The sequence below is a fragment of the Hemitrygon akajei genome, chromosome 27 (assembly GCF_048418815.1).
Source record: "Hemitrygon akajei chromosome 27, sHemAka1.3, whole genome shotgun sequence".
NCBI classification, from domain to species: domain Eukaryota; kingdom Metazoa; phylum Chordata; class Chondrichthyes; order Myliobatiformes; family Dasyatidae; genus Hemitrygon; species Hemitrygon akajei.
Window position 1 is genome coordinate 20990426 of NC_133150.1, and position 20621 is coordinate 21011046.

The 20621-nt window shown below is 41.7% G+C and overlaps 1 protein-coding gene across 2 annotated transcripts in view; it reads left to right on the forward strand.

Moving 5' to 3' along the window:
- LOC140717176 (mitogen-activated protein kinase 14) overlaps positions 1-20621 on the forward strand; it is a 55272-nt gene that overhangs the window by 24679 nt on the left and 9972 nt on the right. For both annotated transcript variants that reach the window (XM_073030469.1, XM_073030470.1), the window contains exons 5-8: positions 5834-5863; positions 6431-6478; positions 11395-11509; positions 17488-17559. In XM_073030469.1, coding sequence (XP_072886570.1) covers positions 5834-5863; positions 6431-6478; positions 11395-11509; positions 17488-17559 — 265 coding nt within the window. The remainder of the gene's footprint in view (positions 1-5833; positions 5864-6430; positions 6479-11394; positions 11510-17487; positions 17560-20621) is intronic.

Below are 20621 nucleotides of genomic sequence, written 5' to 3' on the forward strand. Positions count from 1 at the left end.
GGCAGTTTTGGCAGTTGGACTGTGCAATCAAGTCAATAAAGATTTGAATAGCTCAGACTCAGCAGAAAGCAGCTGATTGAGGAATCGAGGTCAGGTGACCAAGCAGTTTGAAAAGCTCAAACAAATAAATAGAGGGGTAGCTCAAGCGGAGCTGCCTAATGAAAGCGGCCAGTGAGTGAGTGGGCCAGTGAAGGAGTGGAGATTTGAGGCTTTGACTCGAGAGGCTTCGATAAGAAGAGGAGGAGGACGAGCTTGTTCCCAGTTAGTCTTTACAATGCCTCCTGAGACGATGATGTGCCTCTCCTGTGAGATGTGGCAGTATTGGGGGAGCTCCCCTTTCCCGCAGAGTCACATCTGCCAGAAGTGCATGCGGCTGGGCGATCTGGAAGACCGTGTGAGGAATCTGGAGTAGCAGCTGGATGACCTTCGACTCATAAGGGAGAATGAGGCAGTCATAGATGAGAGCTACAGGGAGGTAGTCACACCTAGGCTGCCGGAAGCAGGTCGTTGGGTGACAGTCCGCGGGGGGGAAGTGAAGGAGAGTAGACAGGTAGTGCAGAGCACCCCTGTAGCCATTCCCCTGAATAATAAGTTTACCGTCCTGGATGCTGTTGGCGAAGATGACCGACCAGGTGTGAGCCACGGTGGCAGGGCCTCTGGCACTGAGTCTGACCCTGTGGTGCAGAAGGATGGGACGGAGAAGAGGAGAGCTGTCGTCATTGGAGACTCTATAGTCAGAGGAGCAGACAGGAGATTTTGTGGATGTGAGAAGGACACCTGCATGGTTTGTTGCCTCCCGGGTGCCAGGGTCCGGGATGTCTCTGACCGGGTGCATGACATCCTGGTACGAGAGGGAAAGCAACCAGAAGTCGTGATACATGTCAGTACCAATGACATAGGCAGGAAGAGGGATGAGGTCCGGAAGTGTGAGTTTCGGGAACTAGGCAGAAGGCTGAAGAACAGGACCTCAAGGGTGGCTTTCTCAGGTTTGCTGCCAGTGCTACGTGATAGTGATGGTAAGAATTGGAGGAGATGGCAGTTGAATGCGTGGCTGAGGAGTTGGTGCAGGGGGCAGTGTTTTAGATTTTTGGATCATTGGGATCTCTTCTGGGGAAGGTGGGACCTGTACAGACTGGATGGGTTGCACCTGAACTCGAGGGGGAGCAATATCCTTGCTGGTAGGTTTGCTAGCATGGTTCGGGAGGGTTTAAAATAATTTGCAAGGGGGATGGGACCCAGAGCGATAGAGCAGTGAAAGAAGTGCATGGAGTAAAGCCAGATCTAACATATAGAGAGGCTTTGAGGAAAGAGAAACAGAATAAAGGGTGTAAAGGTAGTAAGGTAGAAGGGCTAAGGTGTGTGTACTTCAATGCAAGAAGCATCAGGAACAAAGGTGATGAACTGAGAGCTTGGATACGTACATGGAATTATGATGTAGTGGCCATTACGGAGACTTGGCTGGCACCAGGGCAGGAATGGATTCTCAATATTCCTGGATTTCAGTGCTTTAAAAGGGATAGAGGGGGGGAAAAGGGGAGGAGGAGTGGCATTACTGGTCAGGGATACTATTACAGCTGCAGAAAGGGTGGGTAATGTAGTAGGATCCTCTTTTGAGTCAGTATGGGTGGAAGTCAGGAACAGGAAGGGAGCAGTTACTCTACTGGGGGTATTCTATAGGTCCCCGGTAGCAGCAGAGATACCGAGGAGCAGATTGGGAGGCAGATTTTGGAAAGGTGCAAAAATAACAGGGTTGTTATCATGGGTGACTTTAACTTCCCTAATATTGATTGGCACCTGATTAGTTCCAAGGGTTTAGATGGGGCAGAGTTTGTTAAGTGTGTCCAGGATGGATTCCTGTCACAGTAAGTTGACAGGCCGACTAGGGGGAATGCCATACTAGATCTAGTATTAGGTAACGAACCGGGTCAGGTCACAGATCTGTCAGTGGGTGAGCATCTGGGTGATAGTGATCACCACTCCCTGGCCTTTAGCATTATCATGGAAAAGGATAGAATCAGAGAGGACAGGAAAACTTTTAATTGGGGAAGGGAAAATTATGAGGCTATAAGGCTAGAACTTGCGGGTGTGAATTGGGATGATGTTTTTGCAGGGAAATGTACTATGGACATGTGGTTGATGTTTAAGGATCTTTTGCAGGATGTTAGGGATGAATTTGTCCCTGTGAGGAAAATAAAGAATGGTAGGGTGAAGGAACAATGGGTGACAAATGAAGTGGAAAATCTGTCAGGTGGAAGAAGGCAGCACACACGAGGTTTAGGAAGCAAGGATCAGATGGGTCTATCAAGGAATATAGGGTAGCAAGAAAGGAGCTTAAGAAGGGGCTGAGAAGAGCAAGAAGGGGGCATGAGAAGGCCTTGGCGAGTAGGGTAAAGGAAAACCCCAAGGCATTCTTCAATTATGTGAAGAACAAAAGGATGACAGGAGTGAAGGTAGGACCGATTAGAGATAAAAGTGGGAAGTTGTGCCTGGAGGCTGTGGAAGTGAGCAAGGTCCTCAATGAATACTTCTCTTCGGTATTCAGCAATGAGAGGGAACCTGATGACGGTGAGGACAATATGAGTGAGGTTGATGTTCTGGAGCATGTTGATATTAAGGGAGAGGAGGTGTTGGAGTTGTTAAAATACATTAGGACGGATAATTCCCCGGGGCCTAATGGAATATTCCCCAGGCTGCTCCATGAGGCGAGGGAAGAGATTGCTGAGCCTCTGGCTAGGATCTTTATGTCCTCGTTGTCCACGGAAATGGTACTGGAGGATTGGAGGGAGGTGAATGTTGTCCTCTTGTTCAAAAAAGGTAGTAGGGATAGTCTGGGTAATCAGTGAGCCTTACGTCTGTGGTGGGAAAGCTTTTGGAAAAGATTCTTGGAGATAGGATCTGTGGGCATTTAGAGAATCATGGTCTGATCAGGGACAGTCAGCATGGCTTTGTGAAGGACAGATCGTGCTTAACAAGCCTGATAGAGTTCTTTGAGGAGGTGACCAGGCATATAGATGAGGGTAGTGCAGTGGATGTGATCTACATGGATTTTAGTAAGGCATTTGACAAGGTACCACACGGTAGGCTTATTCAGAAAGTCAGAAGGCATGGGATCCAGGGAAGTTTGGCCAGGTGGATTCAGAATTGGCTTGCCTGCAGAAGGCAGAGGGTTGAGGTGGAGGGAGTACATTCAGATTGGAGGGTTGTGACTAGTGGTGTCCCACAAGGATCTGGTCTGGGACCTCTACTTTTTGTGATTTTTTTTTTATTAACGACCCGGATGTGGGGGTAGAAGGGTGAGTTGGCAAGTTTGCAGACGACACAAAGGTTGGTGGAGAGGATTGTTGAAGATTGTAGAGAGACATTGATGGGATGCAGAAGTGGGCTGAGAAGTGGCAGATGGAGTTCAACCCAGAGAAGTGTGAGGTGGTACACTTTGGAAGGACAAACTCCAAGGCAGAGTACAAAGTAAGTGGCAGGATACTTGGTAGTGTGGAGGATCAGAGGGATCTGGGGGTACATGTCCACAGATCCCTGAAAGTTGCCTCACAGGTAGATAGGGTAGTTAAGAAAGTTTATGGGGTGTTAGCTTTCATAAGTCGAGGGATAGAGTTTAAGAGTCGCGATGTAATGATGCAGCTCTATAAAACTCTGGTTAGGCCACACTTGGAGTACTGTGTCCAGTTCTGGTCGCCTCACTTATAGGAAGGATGTGGAAGCATTGGAAAGGGTACAGAGGAGATTTACCAGGATGCTGCCTGGTTTAGAGAGTATGGATTATGATCAGAGATTAACGGAGCTAGGGCTTTACTCTTTGGAGAGAAGGAGGATGAGAGGAGGCAATATAGAGGTGTACAAGATATTAAGAGGAATAGACAGAGTGGACAGCCAACGCCTCTTCCCCAGGGCGCTACTGCTCAGTACAAGAGGACACGGCTTTAAGGTAAGAGGAGGGAAGTTCAAGGGGGATATTAGGGAAAGGTTTTTCACTCAGAGAGTGGTTGGTGCGTGGAATGCACTGCCTGAGTCAGTGATGGAGGCAGATACACTAGTGGAAGTTTAAGAAACTACTGGACAGGTATATGGAGGAATTTAAGGTGGGGGTTTATATGGGAGGCAGGGTTTGAGGGTGGGCACAACTTTGTGGGCTGAAGGGCCTGTAATGTGCTGTACTGCTCTGTTCTATGTCTGCAATTTCTTGCAGTCATGGGCAGAGCAATTGCCATTGTAAGCTGTAATGCATCCATATTGGATTCTTTCTATGGTGCAGCAAAAAAAAAAACTGGCGAGGGTCTAATTAGACATGCTAAATTTCTTTAGCTTGCTGAGGAAATAGAGGTGCTGGTGTGTTTTCTTTGTTGTGGTGTCTGTGGTTGGTCCAGGGCAGGCTACTAGTGATGTTCACTCCTAGTAGCATGAAGCTACCAACCCTTCCAGTCTCACACTGATGTAAACAGAAGCATGTGCACAGCCCCTCTCCCTGAAGTCAGACACCATCTTTTTTGTTCTGCTGACATTGAGGGAGAAGTTCTTTCATGTTACTAGGCTTTATCAACTTCTTAGTATAAAATTCTAAAGGGATTGAACAGGCTAGATGCAGGAAGATTGTTTCCGATGTTGGGGAAGTCCAGAATGAGGGGTCACAGTTTAAGGATAAAGGGGAAGCCTTTTAGGACCAAGATGAGGAAAATCTTCTTCACACAGAGAGTGGTGAATCTGTGAAATTCTCTGCCACAGGAAACAGTTGAGGCCGGTTCATTCTCTATATTTAAGAGGAAGTTAGATATTGCCCTTGTGACTAAAGGGATCAGGGGGTATGGAGAGAAAGCAGGTACAGGGTTCTGAGTTGGATGATCAGCCATGATCATACTGAATGGCGGTGCAGGCTTAAAGGGCCGAATGGCCTACTCCTGCACCTATTTTCTCAGTTTCTATGTTTCCTTGGAAGGTTAAAGCAATTTGGCATGTCCCCTTTGACTCTAGGCATTTCATTTAAATGTATTATTGACTCATTATTTTAAATACAGCCCACTATGGTGTTACCATATGGAAACTTGTAGATGGATTTGGTATAGAGTCTGGACATGCAGTTGTCAGTGTACAGTGAGTAAAGTAGGAGGCTGAGGACAGCCTTGAGGCTCCAATGTTAAGAATAATCCTTGTGGAGTGATAGTCAGGAAGTCATGTGGCCCAGCAGGCAAATAGTGTGCTGTACGACTATGTTGTTGAATGAACAGTGAAGTAATTAACAGGCAGAACTGGTTATGATCCATAATAGTATGTGCAAAGTCAGATTAGGTGATTTTTATATATAAGACTTATCTTGGCTCTCAAGGCAGCCAAACAACTATTTCAATAAGAATATCAACTCATGACATTCAAAGATATCATCACTGCTTAATCTGTAACTGTTAATATGTAGCACGTTAGAGATTTTGCACTAAGTGACTTGCCTTTTGAATTTCTCAATGGAGCATTTACTGTGTATAAAACTCGAGTATCATAGAATACTGTCCACCTGAGATGAGAAGTATATCCCTAGTTACTTTGGAAACTCTGCGCCACCTTCAAGATCATTAGGGCATGAGTGCTAAATGTTGGCCTTGCCAGTTACTTCTAAATCTGGAGTATGAATTAACTTGGTTTAAAGCTTTCTGTTGAGTGTCTTTCACATCCTATATTAACTTTAGTTCCTTTGAGAAGTGAAAGTAAATGTTTTTTAAGAACCTTGTTATAAGTCTTGTTAATTATAAATAATATTCTGTTGTAGCATATAATTTATGGAACATGGTTTGGCTTTAAAACTTAAACAGTATTTAATTTTGTTTTTTTATAGTATATCCATTCTGCTGGAATTATACACAGAGTAAGTATTTCATATTATGAATGTATTCATGTTTACTTTATTAAGTACTCTCTTTACAACTATTATAAGTATAAAACATTTGATGCTTTAAATATGAATGCGAGTACCACTGACTTGTGTACTGTAGCATCTCTTGTATTATTCATTCAGAGTACTGCTGCATTTAAAACATCAAAATAATTTAAAGTATTAAAGGTTGGTTAAGATGGTTATCATTTCATCCAATAAAGCAGATTTGCTTTCTTGAATTTTGTTGTGCTTTTGTGGAAGGTTGAGAAGAGAATTAGTTGCAAGATTAAGCAAAAAATAAATACCACTTGTTGTAATTTTAAATGTAAATTACCATGGTATACTGAGATGAAAAACTTGTTTCAATCAATACTTTATTCTGTGTATTCAGTTTGGACTTATTGCTTATTCTCAATGAGACATAAATACTTAGTGTGTCTGGAAAGCTTTATGCAATTTCTTAACTAGGATGTTTCTGAATATTTCGAGCAATCTACAATTTAGTTAAGAACAGCTGAACAAAATTATTTCAAATAAGTTATTTATTTTGTTTGATAGGATTTGAAACCCAGCAATCTTGCAGTGAATGAAGATTGTGAGCTAAAGGTAAAGAAACGCTTTGCTTAAAGTACTTCAGTTGTTGCTTAGAAGCTTTCTTGTCCAGTGTTGAGAATGCCTTTATCCATTTCTAAATAGATAACTGGAGACAGGGCAGACTGAAAAGTGGAATTAATTGATTTTGATTTCAGATAATAGTTTGATTGTGCAGAATCTTTCTTGGCATCTTTAATGGATTTCATTAGAGAAGAATCATTTATGGCATAAATTGTTTGAACCAGGATGTGCTGCGACGCAGTTCTCTTGCAGAGAACTTTATCCAAAGCTTTGGAAGCAGTATTAAAACCTTTGCAGAAAATAAAATATTAGTGGTTAGCCACATTTCCTTTATCTCTCTGCTCTTTTTCCATTTTATCTATCCTTGCCTTACAATCTCTTTCTAACAATTTATTTTGACTAATTTAGATGCTATGAAATTTGTCTCAAAGGCAATTAAACATTTAACGAGACAGTGGAGAAAGGCAACGAATCCCTTGTTTAAAAAAAACACATTCTGAAATCATCTGGTGTTCTTTCAATTTTTGCAGCCACTTTGCATTCAAAAGCTTTTCCTCATGTAATCACTTAACTATTTTAAAGACATCTTAATCAGTGCTGATTTCTGAAGTACGAAGTTCCAGTCTTCCAAGCTAATCATAGTAACTAAGGACCTTCGAACTTAGCATCAATCTAGTTGTCCATTCTTAAACTTGTCTTGTATCCCATTATCCGTATTTGGGGGTGTGCAGAATAAAACTGCATTTCTAAATAAGGCCTAAGCATATTTCTGGTAAAGACAGTAATGTCTTTATTCTACCTATCATTATATTATAATTTTGGTAGGATGACCTGATGTGTTGAAATTATTAAATATACTATGGATAAATTTTTGTCTTGCTTTCAAGTAAGAGAGCTATATAGTTACCTTCTCTCACCAGACACAATCTGATGAGCTGATCATATTCTCACGTTTATGTAATCCCTCTGGACAGTAAGAATGTAGAACTGTTTGCACTATTTGTTAATTTGTAGACTCAATATTCCAAATAAAAATGGCATGTAGTTTCAGTAAGTTTTTTTTCTTGCAACCAGTTCAATATAAGGAAAATAATTAACCAAAGATTTTGTTAACTCGTGTATATCTGAATAAACAGAAATATATTCATGTGAAAGAGCCATGCAGCATGGAAACAGGCCCTTCAGTTCGCCATGTCTATGCTGACAATCAGTACCTATCCATTCTAATTGCATTTATCAGGACATGGTAATTCAAGCAAATTGTAAATGTTGCTAGAATACCTACCCTTAACCATCACCTCAGATTCCATCTTCCTTATGAATGGAAAACTTTCTTCCTTGAATCCTATCTAAACCTCGCCTTTGAACTTAGACACTTCTGCCATAAGGAAAACATTCCTATTATCTATCCTATTTATGTCTCTCCTAATTCTGTGTCTCTCCATTGGGTCCCTCTCACTCAGCCTCTATTCCACAGAAAACAAATACAGCTTGAGTCTCTTGTTATAGCTGAAAATTCTTTTCCAGTCAACGTCCAGGTAAATCTCATCTACACCCTTTTTGGTGCAATCACATCCTTTCTACAGTGTGAAAGCAAGAGCTACACCCAATATTCCATTATCGCCTAACTAATATTTTATAATGTATAAAGACCCTTCCCTCCTGCATTCCTAAGCCCTTGCTAATGAAGGCAAGTGCTTGTATGCTACCTTCATCACCCTATCTGTGCTACCAACTTTTGAGGATCTTTGGATTTGTACATCAAAGGCCTCATTTCTTAAATAGTCCACAGGAACCTACCATTCATTGTGTTTGCCATACACTAATTGAACCTCACAAAATACATTGCATTAGACTTGTCAGGATTAAATTTCATTTGTCATTGCTGTGTATGATTTATCTGCTGAGTAGTATTGTTCTGTCACCTAATATTGCCCTCCTCATTAAATAATACTGCCAATTTTTGTCATCTGACACAAGTTCTTCTTTATTTGCTTTGATATCTCATACTTGAGAATAACTCCTTTGGTTATGGAGATGTGAAGATTTGTCTGCTGCAGTATGAGGAGCATATATGATGATTTTACATGGGGTGCTAACTATTTAAAATAGCTTCACCAAAATTGAAATATTAGAAATCATTAATGTATTTTCCAATGAGAAGGTAAAGGATTTGGACTTGTAAAAATGCCTAAAGCCTTTTACTGATTAAAATTACCTGGTCTTTAATTCTGAATGGAAATGATAATGCAAAAAGTTTGTATTGCAAAATAGAACATTATAGAGCACAACACAGGATTAGGCCCTTTGGCCAACAATATCTGCACTGATCACAATGCCATTCTAAATTAATCATGTCTACCTCTCCTTGGGAATTTGGGAGGAAACCTTATTTCTACAATTTTTTAGCCTGATATGTTGAAGTGACCATCTGAAAGTGAAATAAAATATTTTTTTTTCTTTTTAAAAGTATTGTTAGATGTGGTGCAGTATGGATCCATTTTGTTTTTATGGTATTGCAGTGCTTATAAAGATATTCACCTCCCCCCCCCCCCCCCCCCACCTTGGAAGTTTTCATGTTTCATTGTTTTACAGCGTTGAATCACAGTGGATTTGGCTGTTTTTTACACTGATCAAAAGAAGAAGACTCTCGTATCAATTAATTACAAATATAAAACACAAAATAATTGATTGCATAAGTATTCACCCCTTTCAAGTCAGTATTTAGTTGATGCACTATTGGCAGCAATTACAACCTTGAGTCTGTGTGGTAGATCTGTATTAGTTTTGCACATCTAAACACTGTGATTTTCCCCCGTTCTTCATTACAAGACTACTTGAGCTCTGTTAGATTGCATGGAGATTGAGCAAACAGCCCTTTCCAAGCCCAGCCACAAATTCTCAAATGGATTGAGGTCTGGGCTCTGACTTGCCCACTGCAAGGCATTAACTCTGTTGTTTTTAAGCCATTCTTGTTTAGCATTGGTTTTATACTTAGGTTGTCTTATACTCATTGTGTTGCTGGAAAGCAAATCTTCTTGCAAGTCGGAGTTCTCTTGTAGACTGCATCAGGTTCACCTCAAGGATTTCCCTGTGTTTTGCTGCATTCATTTTACTCTCTACCTTCACAAGCCTTCCAGGGCCTGCTGCAGTGAAATATCTGTACAGCATGATGCATCCACCACCATGTTTCATAGTAGGGATGGTGTGTTTTTTGATGTTGTGTGGTGTTTGGCTTGCACCAAACCTAGCATTTAGTCTGATGGTCGAAAACTCAATTTTGGTTTAATCTTCTTCCAGCTGACTTCAGAGTCTCCCATGTGCATTCTAGCTGAGATTTCATGCAAAGTTTTTTTCAACAGCAGCTTTCTTTTTGCCACTTCCATAAAGCTGTGACTGGTGAAGCACTCAGGCGACAGTTGTGTGTATAGTCTCTCCTATCTCAGCCACTGATGCTTGTAACTCCTCCAGAGATGTAATAGGTCTCTTGATGACTTCCCTCTCTAGTCCCTTTCTTGTACAGTTAGTTTTTATGCTGATGTACAGCTGTGCCATATTCTTTCCATTTCTTGATGATTGACTTAACTGTACTCCAAGGGATACTCAATGATTTAGAAATTTTCCTGTATCCCCCAGACTGGTGCTTTACAATGACCTTTTTGTGGAGTTGTTTGGTGTGTTCTTTTGTTTTTATGGTGTAGTTTTTGCCAGGATACTGACTCACCAGCAGTTGGACCTTCTAGATACAGGTGTTTTTTTTTACTACAATCAATTGAAACAACTTGACTGCACACAAATCTCCAAAAACGGATCTGTATTTAACTAATTATGTGACTTCTAAAACCAGTTGGCTGCAGCAATGGTGATTTGGTGTGCCATCTTAAAGAGATATGAAACTTTGATCATCAATTTCTTTGTCGTTTTCAAAGATTCAAAAACTTTATTGTCATTCTAACCGTACATCAGCTCTGCAGGGCAGAATGAGACAGCGTTTCCCAGAAGCAGTGCAATCATAACATAACAAACGCAACACTAAATAATAAACATAACAATAAATGGTAAAACACAACAGCCACATGTCAGTTAAAAACAAGTTATAAGTGTCCAGTGCAAGTTAAAAGTGTCCAAAGTAGAGTCAGGTAGAGCAGCTATTTAGCAGGCTGACTACCTGTGAGAGGAAGCTGTTTAGTAGCCTTGTGGTTTTAGTTTTGATGCTCCTGTAACATTTACCTGATGGCAGAAGAACAAACAGTTCATGGAGAGGGTGTGAGGGGTCTTTAATGATGTACTGTGTCTTCTAGAGGCATCGACTCTGAAAGAGGTCTTGGACAGAAGGTAGGGAGACCCCAATAACCTTCTCTGCTCCCCAACCACCCTCTGCAAGGCTTTTTTGTTGGCTGCACTGCAGCTGGAGTACCAGGTTATATTTGTAATTAATTTAAATCACTTTGTAGAGGTCTATTTTCACTTTGACACTTAAGAGTCTTTTTTTGTTGATCTGTGTCAAGAACTCCAAATTAAATCCACTGTGATTCAAAGTTTTAAAACATGTAACTTCCAAGCACATGAGTACTTTTTATTGGCACTGTAGCCCAGTCTTTCTCATATGGCGCTCACTGATAACCCTACTTTAATCATTATCCTTCAACTTCATTCGTTTTGCTGCAGATCTGCTTACTGATGTCTTTTGGCACTACAGTTAGTTACTTGGTAATGCCAAGGTATTTTTATGTTTGATATAATGACATGAAAACTAAGATTAAATCGTCTGTTGATGCTATTTTGATTTCCAGAACGGGCTGTTTGTAATTGATAGTTTTTCCTTTAACCTGCAAATTTAGAGTTTTGTTACTTTAAAGGGTGTAGTAAAATGATTCTTGTCTAATATAATCATTTTATGATTACAGATTTTGGACTTTGGATTGGCTCGTCATACTGATGATGAAATGACTGGATATGTAGCCACAAGATGGTATAGAGCACCAGAGATCATGCTAAATTGGATGCATTACAATCAAACAGGTGGGGTACAACAGTCCGAGCAGTTGTTTCTTAGGTTTAATTCCTGGACAGTTTCTGTTAACTTTATATTAATCGTAGACACGGTTTACCTCTTTCACTTGGGAAGAGGATATTGAATTGAACTATTTCTTAATTACTGCATGTGACTTCTTTCTTCTACATTGTATGGAAACTACATTGCCACTTTTTTCAAGATGAAAAATATTCTTACTGTTCATGATGGCATGTTGGGATGGGTCTTTTGTCTGCTTGTAAGGTTAATTATTTTTGTAGAATTATTGCTTCCAAACCATTCAAACATGTTTAACAAGTATGTTACCGGCATTTTTCTCCTTTGTGTTTAAACATACTTGTTTGCAGCACGAGCTTTATTACTTGGGAACTACTTTATTTGCTGATCAACTAATAGCTTGGCAAGTTGCTTAAATGCACAAGACTTGCATTGCAAAATATTAAACGCATTTTTAAAAATTGGAACTTAATTTGTTCTATAATTTCACAGATTTTGTGCTGACTGTACTTTGATTAAATTTTGCTGACTGACATTTGTTTTATTAGTTCCTTTTGATAGTTTTCCTCAATTCCTTAAAGCTTACAACAGTGTTTTCTTCTGTGTAAATTTAAAATAACTTTACTATCAAATTGATTTTGATTGTCAGACTCATTGACATTTGCTCAATATTGAAGTATTGTAGCGGTGTGCTACACACAGCGCTGAAATAACGACATGCATTTGGTGAGTTGCAGTTGCAAAAGAGATTTATTCAAACTTCGCGGCCTCGCTTTAAAGTCTTCCTGTTCTTACCCTCCCTGGGCGGGAATGCTGTAGGGGGCGCATATTCACAGTCCTGTCCCGCGCGCGGGCTTTTCCCCTTGCTGGTGAAGAAGGGCTGGCGCCCTTTTTGGGACCGGCCTCAATGCCAGTGTGCGCCACTTTGTGAGCTGGTTCGAGTGCGCTGAGAAGTGGGTCGCCACATAACCCCCCCCCCCCCACCCCACAACCAGCGATACACCCCCCAGTGTCCTCAGTCCGGGTCGGACTCTGTTTGGAAGGTCTGCCTCTGCGTCGCGGTGCCTGAATCTCGACCGGCTGCGCCAAGTCCACATGGGCCGGTTTGAGTTGGTCCACTGTGAAAACCTCCTCTCTCCCCCCAATGTCCAGCACGAATGTGGACCCGTTGTTTCTGATCACCGTAAACGCCCCCTCGTAGGGCTGTTGTAGCGGAGTCCGGTGTCCACCCCGTCGTACAAAAACAAACTTCCAGTTCTGCAGATCTTTGGGTATGCAGGTCGGGTTCTGCCCATGCTGTGAAGTGGGTATGGGGGCCAGGTTACCGAGCCTCTCAGGTAGTCTGTCCAGGACTGCTGCGGGTTCTTCTTCTTGACCCTTGGGGCTGGTATGTACTCTCCTGGGACAACCAGGGGTGCGTCGTACACCAATTTGGCCGACGAGGTGTGCAGATCCTCTTTGGGCGCCGTGCGGAATCCAAGCAGGACCCAGGGAAGCTCGTCCACCCAGTTAGGCCCTTTGAGGCGGGCCATGAGAGCCGACTTCAGGTGACGGTGGAAACGCTCCACTGGTCCGTTCGACTGTGGGTGGTAGGCAGTTGTATGGTGCAGCTGTGTCCCCAAAAGGCTGGCCATCGCTGACCACAGGCTGGAGGTGAACTGGGCAGCTCTGTCGGAGGTGATGTGGGCCGGTACACCAAAGCCAGATACCCAGGTTGCAATCAGTGCTTGGGCATAGGATTCGGAGGTGGTGTCGGTGAGCGGGACTGCCTGTGGTCATCTTGTGAACTGGTCTACGATAGTCAGGAGGTGCCGCGCTCCTCGCGACACTGGCAGGGGGCCCACGATATCCACATGAATGTGGTCAAAACGCCGGCAGGTGAGGTGGAACTGCTGTGGCAGGGCTTTGGTGTGCCGCTGCACCTTGGCTGTTTGGCAGTGCATGCACGTTTTGGCCCATTCACTGACCTGCTTCCGGGGTGGGCCACCCCACCCCGGAGGGGTGCGCTAAGTTGTGAATGGAGTCGAAAACGTGCCGCTGCCGGGATGATGGGGCGGGGTTGACCGGTGGTTACGTCACAGAGTAGGGCAAACAGGGGGCGCATGATTCGGGCTGCTGAGGGGAGGAAACAGTGGCAGAAATTCACCATACTCACGAATTCCTGCAGGCCTTTTGATTGTGTTGGGTCGGGGTAAGTGGCGGACCGTGTCTACCTTGGCGGGCAGAGGGGTTGCCCTGTCTTTAGTAATCCTGTGGCCCAGGAAGTCGATGGTGTCGAGCCCGAACTGGCATTTGGCTGGGTTGATTGTTAGGCCATATTCACTCAGTCGGGCGTAGAGTTGACGGAGGTGCAACAGATGCTCCTGACGACTACTGCTCGCTATGAGGATGTCGTCCAAATAGATGAAAGCGAAGTCCAGGTCGCGTCCCACCGCGTCCATTAACCGCTGGAACGTCTGTGTGGCATCCTTTAGGCCGAGCGACATGCGGCGGAACTTGAAAAGGCCGAACAGGGTGATGAGTGCCGTTTTGGGGACGTCGTCCGGATGCATTGGGATTTGATGGTATCCCCGGACGAGGTCTACCTTGGAGAAGATCCGTGCGCCTTGCAAGTTTGCTACAAAGTCCTGAATGTGCGGCACAGGGTTGTAGCCTCGTTCACCCTGCAGTAGTCGCCGCATGGTCTCCAGCCCCCTGTTGCTTTGGGCACCATGTGCAGGGGGGAGGCCCATGAGCTGTCGGACCGCCGTATGATCCCCAATTCCTCCATCCTCTTGAACTCCTCCTTCGCCAGTCGGAGCTTGTCCAGGGGAAGCCTTCAAGCACGGGCGTGGAGGGGAGGTCCCTGGGTCGGGATGTGGTGCTGTACTCCGTGTCTGGGCATGTCTGCCGTGAACTGCCGTGCCAGAACTGATGGGAAATCCACCAGGACTCTGGTGAAGTCGTTGTCGGACAGCGTGATGCAGTCCAGGTGTGGGGCTGGCAACTGGGCTTCACCCAGGGAGAACGTTTGAAAGGTCTTGGCATGGACCAGTCTCTTCCCTTGCAGATCGACCAGTAGGCTCTGAGCTCGCAAAAAATCTGCCCCCAGGAGCGGTTGGGCTACGGTGGCCAGTGTGAAGTCCCACGTGAACCGGCTGGAGCCAAACTGTAGCCGCATCATACGGGTGCTGTGGGTCCTTACTGTGCTGCCGTTCGCGGCCCTCAGGGTGGGACCCGGTTCTCTGTTGCGGGTGTCGTAACTCGTCGGAGGTAAGACGCTGATGTCGGCTCCAGTGTCAACCAAAAAGCGGCATCCTGACTGCTTGTCCTAGACATACAGGAGGCTATCCCGATGGCCAGCCGCCGTAGCCATCAGCGGCGGGCTTCTGTGCCCCACCGCTGGTGGTAGAAGCACCATTGTTCATTGGTCTCCTCACTCCTGACTCTGGGTTAGTGGGCTCTGCAGCCAAGCCTGGTCTGGTCTGCTGTTGGGCACGTGGCTTGGTGATCTGTGCGACGGACGCTACACTCTACTTCTTGGCTTTCCACAGCACGTCTGCCTGGGCTGCCACCTTTCAGGGGTCGCTGAAATCCGCGTCGGACAGCAGCAGGCGTATGTCCTCAGTCAGCTGCTCTAGGAAAGCCTACTCAAACATGAGGCAGGGCTTGTGTCCTCCAGCCAGGGCCAGCATCTCGTTCATCAAAGCCGACGGCGGCCTGGCCCTCAAACCATCCAGATGCAGTAAGCAGGTAGCTTGCTCATGCCGTGAGAGTCCGAAAGTCCTTATGAGCAAGGCTTTGAATTCTGTGTATTTGCCGTCCTCCGGGGGCGACTATATGAACTCCTCAACCTGGGCGACTGTATCCTGGTCGAGGGAGCTCACCACGTAGTAGTAACGTGTGGTATCCGAGGTTATCTGCCGAATGTGGAATTGGGCTTCTGCTTGCTGGAACCATAGGTGAGGTTGCAGCGTCCAGAAGCTTGGCAGTTTTAACGAAACTGCATGAACAGATGCGGCGTCATTCATCTCCGGTCCAAATATCGTTTGGGCTATCGGGGTCACCAATTGTAGTGGTGTGCTACACACAGCGCTGAAATAACGACACACAGTCGGCGAGTTGCAGTTGCAAAAGAGATTTATTCAAACTTCGCGGCCTCGCTTTAAAGCCTTCCTGTTCCTACCCTCCCCGGGCGGGAATGCTGTAAAGGCCGCATATTCAGAGTCCCGTCCCGCGCGCGGGCTTTTCCCCTTGCTGGTGAAGAAGGCCTGGCACCCTTTTTGGGACCGGCCTCAATGCCGGCGCGTACCACTTTGTGAGCTGGTTCGAGTGCGCTGGGAAGTGGGTCGCCACAGTATATTAATTTTTGCCCTTGATTAAACTTTCTCTACCCTGAAAATTGGAAAAAAAACACATTGCAAAATATAACAAAGCTTAAAAATTGACTGTTTAATATTAGCTGTGGGACCTAATAAGGAAGTGGTTTTCAAAGTTATGATCGCTACCCACTCCACTACCACCCCAGCCATCATTACCAAATGAGCGACCAATATGGATCAGGGAAGGGGCAGCAGTGTGGGGCCTATGGAGCCGAGATGACAAGTAGCTCAGGGGTTTGGGAAGAAAGACAGGTGTAAGAAGCCTGAGGGCATGTGTCTGCACATTCTGCCTCTCCTTTGATTTCTCTAAATCCACGCCAGCTTGTGGCATGTAACGATGAAATTTTATTTACTAACGTCTCTAAACTTTTAGCGTTTAAATGCCTACAGATAGATTTATGGTTGGTCAGCAAGTTATTATTGGGTTGCATGGATGAGCCATTTGGTTAAAATAGGTTTCTTGAAAAACAAAACTGAAAACCACTGTTTTCTTTAGCTTTTTACTTTGTCTAAACACGGGATTCTGCAGATGCTGGAGATCTATTGTAACACACACAAAATGCTGGAGGAACTCAGCAGGTCAGGTAGCATCTATGGAAATGAATAAACAGTCGACGTTTTGGGCTGAGATCCTTCATCAGGATTCTGAAGGGTCTCTGACTGAAGTGTTGACTGTTTATTTCTATAGATGCTGTCTGATGTGATTATTTCCTCAGCATTTTCTGTTTTTTTTGTCTGATAGCTCAATAAAAGTGAAGGAGAAGAATTAATTTCATGTAGTCATAGGCTGCAGGCAGTATCCCAGAAAACCTGTAGGAATTTGAAGTACAGACTTCTCGTACGAAAATTATGGAAAAAGTAATACACATTTTAAATATGCTATTGTATTGTGATTATTTTTAAACTTTGTGTTATTTCACAAACTTGATTTCCAATAGAGTTAATCCTTAGTGGTAATAGGAAATAGTTTTATTAAAAAGAAGTTTGCAAAGGATTTATTTTTTAAATGATCTTTTTCTGAATAATTGTTCTCCAGTGTTATAACTTTTATGACTATATTTTAGCTTGAAATTTCTACTGAATAGTTTAACCATATCTGTATTTGTGATTTGTGGCTATTTGTACATTTTTTATTTATATATAAGTGCAATTCTTAAAATTAATTTGCAGATATGGTGGCTAAAGCATACTAAATGTAGTATTTAAATTATTCATAGCTTTGTTACACCTTGCTGCCCATATTAAGGTGGGAAACTAGATTATTAAAAAGTATGTTAAGGTCCCCCACATCCTTTCTGATTTACTTGCCTATTCAGCTTTGTTGACTTTACGTTTAAATGATTGCTCTTAATATGGCATTAAACTTTTAATGTCAATATGGCTCCATCCTTCTTGGTATTTTAATTGTTTCACTAATGTGTTTATATTTATTCTTATGTTTATATTTAGCTGACTTCAACTGACCTGTGCTTCCTTCCACCTCCTCCCCCACCACACCTCACCTCAGTGGAATGAAAATGATAAATGCTTTAAGTATTGTAAAAATGATTTTTGTTCACGGAATCTATGCATGATCAAATTAAAACACTGTTCTCTCTTGCCTCCAGTTGATATTTGGTCCGTTGGGTGCATTATGGCAGAGCTACTGACAGGAAAGACTTTATTTCCAGGCACTGACCGTATCCTTCATTGTATTAGTTTTAAAAAAAAAAGAAAAGTTGCTTGTCATTTTTGAATGTGGGCAGGTAAAAGGTTTTGTTTTAGGTAAAATTTATACCTTCAGTAAACTGTTTTATTAAATTGTAATGTCTTGTTAAGTGCATTATATTGAAAATTGGTCAATTTGCAAAATTAATCACTACTTAAATATTACATTGACTGAGATTACCACAGTAATCAAACCTTATTTTAAGGAGAAGTGATTTGTATTCCTCTGCATCCATCAGTGTGAATACAAATTTTTTGATTTTAAAACAGATTTTCTCATTTCATATTATTTTATAAACATTCTTATGAGATGGGTTTATCAGTTCTAAGATTTATTTTAAAACGTGTTTTGGAAAGTAAACTAAATTGTTGTTAGATTTTTAGTAAGTACTCAGCTGAAGCTTATTGTATAAATTCCTTTTCAAGGTAGCATGGGTACAAGACTGATGTTGACCTGTCAAAAATGCAAAATACTTTTGGTAATTGTCTTGCTGGAGAGCCATCTGGCCAGATGTACTTCATTTCAACTTAATCCAGAACTCAAATCACCTGTCCCATCTCTGGTATCTGGTTCTTACTAACATGAGCTGGCCACTTATGGAAATGTAACCAAGTATCTTCAGTCTGTTTTCAAAAGTGTTAGACTTTGCCTTGTTCTCTTTCCCGGATGATATTTCTGAGGTGTTCTTATTCTCAAAGTATTATGGTAATTTGGCAATTTGGTGTATGTTCTCAGTGAAAACATTAAAAGCATTTTGGTGTTCTTTCATAAACATTTTATGGAAATCTCTTCTTTTGAAAATTAACATGTAGCATATTTCAAAACATGTCTTTTAGTTAAGAATAGCATAGCATTGTTACTTTTTGTGAAAAAATTACCCTTAAACTTTACTACTATCAAAACAAAAAAACTCAATGCTGTCTTGGAGTATTGGACACACCATTACTTTTTATAAAAACATTTTATTCATTTGGTCTAATGCTTTAAATTTATAAGTGTTTTGAGTAAAGCTGGGTGACCTGGGAATGTAATCGGTTAAGCCGTTTGTAGACTTGTCCAATTTGGTAGCTTGAAAATTTTCAGAAATTACTTTCTGTTGCTAGGCTGTGAGCTGCTCACTGCAGTATTTATCTGAAATTATTTGAATTTTGCTTGGATGCTTCCAAAATATAGATCCCCATTCAGTAACATTTCTTAAAATGTCAAGCCACAGAATTTCTTAGCCCTTAATGGTTTTCTGTTCCAAAAATACTGTTTCTGTTAATGTATATAACATAACAATGCAGTTTGCTTCAGATGCAACTTTCTTAACTTCTACGTGGTATAGGGTTTTGCTCCAATTCAGAATCTGACTGGTTAAGCTTGGACAAGTTCAAAAAAAAACATTTGCGTAATGAAACTAAATTTTGTTTAGTAGTGAAACTTAAAATAATTTCCAAGGAGCTCCAATTTCATTTCCAAGATCCTCCTTTTGTATTGGGTTTCAATTCCTGTAGCTACCTTCTGACTGCCCCAGTCCTTGTATACTTTGAAGTGAAGTAAAATGACTTCAGTTCTAATTTCTCTTGGGGAAAATTAAGCTTCTGTAGCCACTATGTAATAATGAAAACTCTTATACACTTTCTGAACTTTCGTACTGTTTAGTATTTTATGCTTGATTGTCTTTATGTATTATATTAGTCAGCTGCACTTTTAAGCAGACAAATTGTTCATTGCATATTAGTTATGTTTAACAATTGTTAGTACTGTGATATAATATCCCTATATATTGGATCGGTTAACCATTATATGTATCTAGATTTTTGGTAGATTTTATAAATTGCTTATCAATTGAAAAAAATTGAGGCATTTTTGACCTGTAATTCTTTTTATGAAGATTGCTAATTTTAGTATGATAAAATTGTATAGAAATAACTTTCAGATGACCTTTAATTTTAAAATCATTTATAGGTTTGTTAACACTTTATGCATGAAGTTATGCTTTGTGTTGCTTTGGAATGTCTTCTTATTAACCTATTTTCCCAATGCATATTTGCTCTTGATTTAATTTTTACTTTGCACAGAAGAAAGTTTGCAATTTCTGCTTCATTTGTGGTTGTCACAGAACTGTTAAAGGAACGTGTCTTTGTATTATAACTCCATGGTTATTTGAAATTTGCATGAGCCATACTACCATCTGTTCTCAATCATGCTTTTATTTTATTTTTACTAACCTAATCCTGCACAGACAAGCATTTCAATAATTAGCTAGAACTCATAATGCTTAAGCTACAGGAAAATTAAAAACATACTACTTTTGAATGTAGCTATAATCAAACTTGCATGTTAGAAGTATTATTGAAGTGCTGAATTGAATTTTAAAAATTTATGAAGCAGGGACCTGACAGGATATAGTTTTGAGATTAAATGGTAAAATTAAAATCACCAATAGCTTATTCACTTTTTGGTATTCTGAATAATTGCATTCCTTTTTAAGATGTTAAGAACTAGAACCATATTAACTGAGTTGAGCTATTGCTTGATGAATTTAATGGATTGAAGCACCCGGCAGCATAGCAGTTGAGCTGAATCACTTCCATGCTCAGTTTTAGTCCACGCAAATCAAACTGTTCTCAGTAGGGGCATTATGTTGAGTAATGAGGCTGTATTTTGTTGGAAGTGGAGTGCTAGTTGGGGGTTTCTGTTCTGTAATAAACAGATTTTATTACTATGTTTATATGACAATTAGATGATAAAGCTTAAACTGCTTTTGAGTACACTAACAATTGAAAGGAAGGCGTGTTAAAACTGCCAAAGAATGGATAATTGAGCAAGTTATATGAGAGTTAATCGCGTTGCTAGAACTATATGCCAACTTGAATGAGCATCTGAATGATGATCAAAGAGATGTAATTCTAGCATTTAATTGAAGAAAACATTAAACCCTTAGCATGAAATAATACTAATTTCAATTCAAGTATTTGAATTTCCTGAGCAAATCAAATGATTTTTGAAATTATTCTGCATCACAGATGCTGTATTTTAAATTGTAAC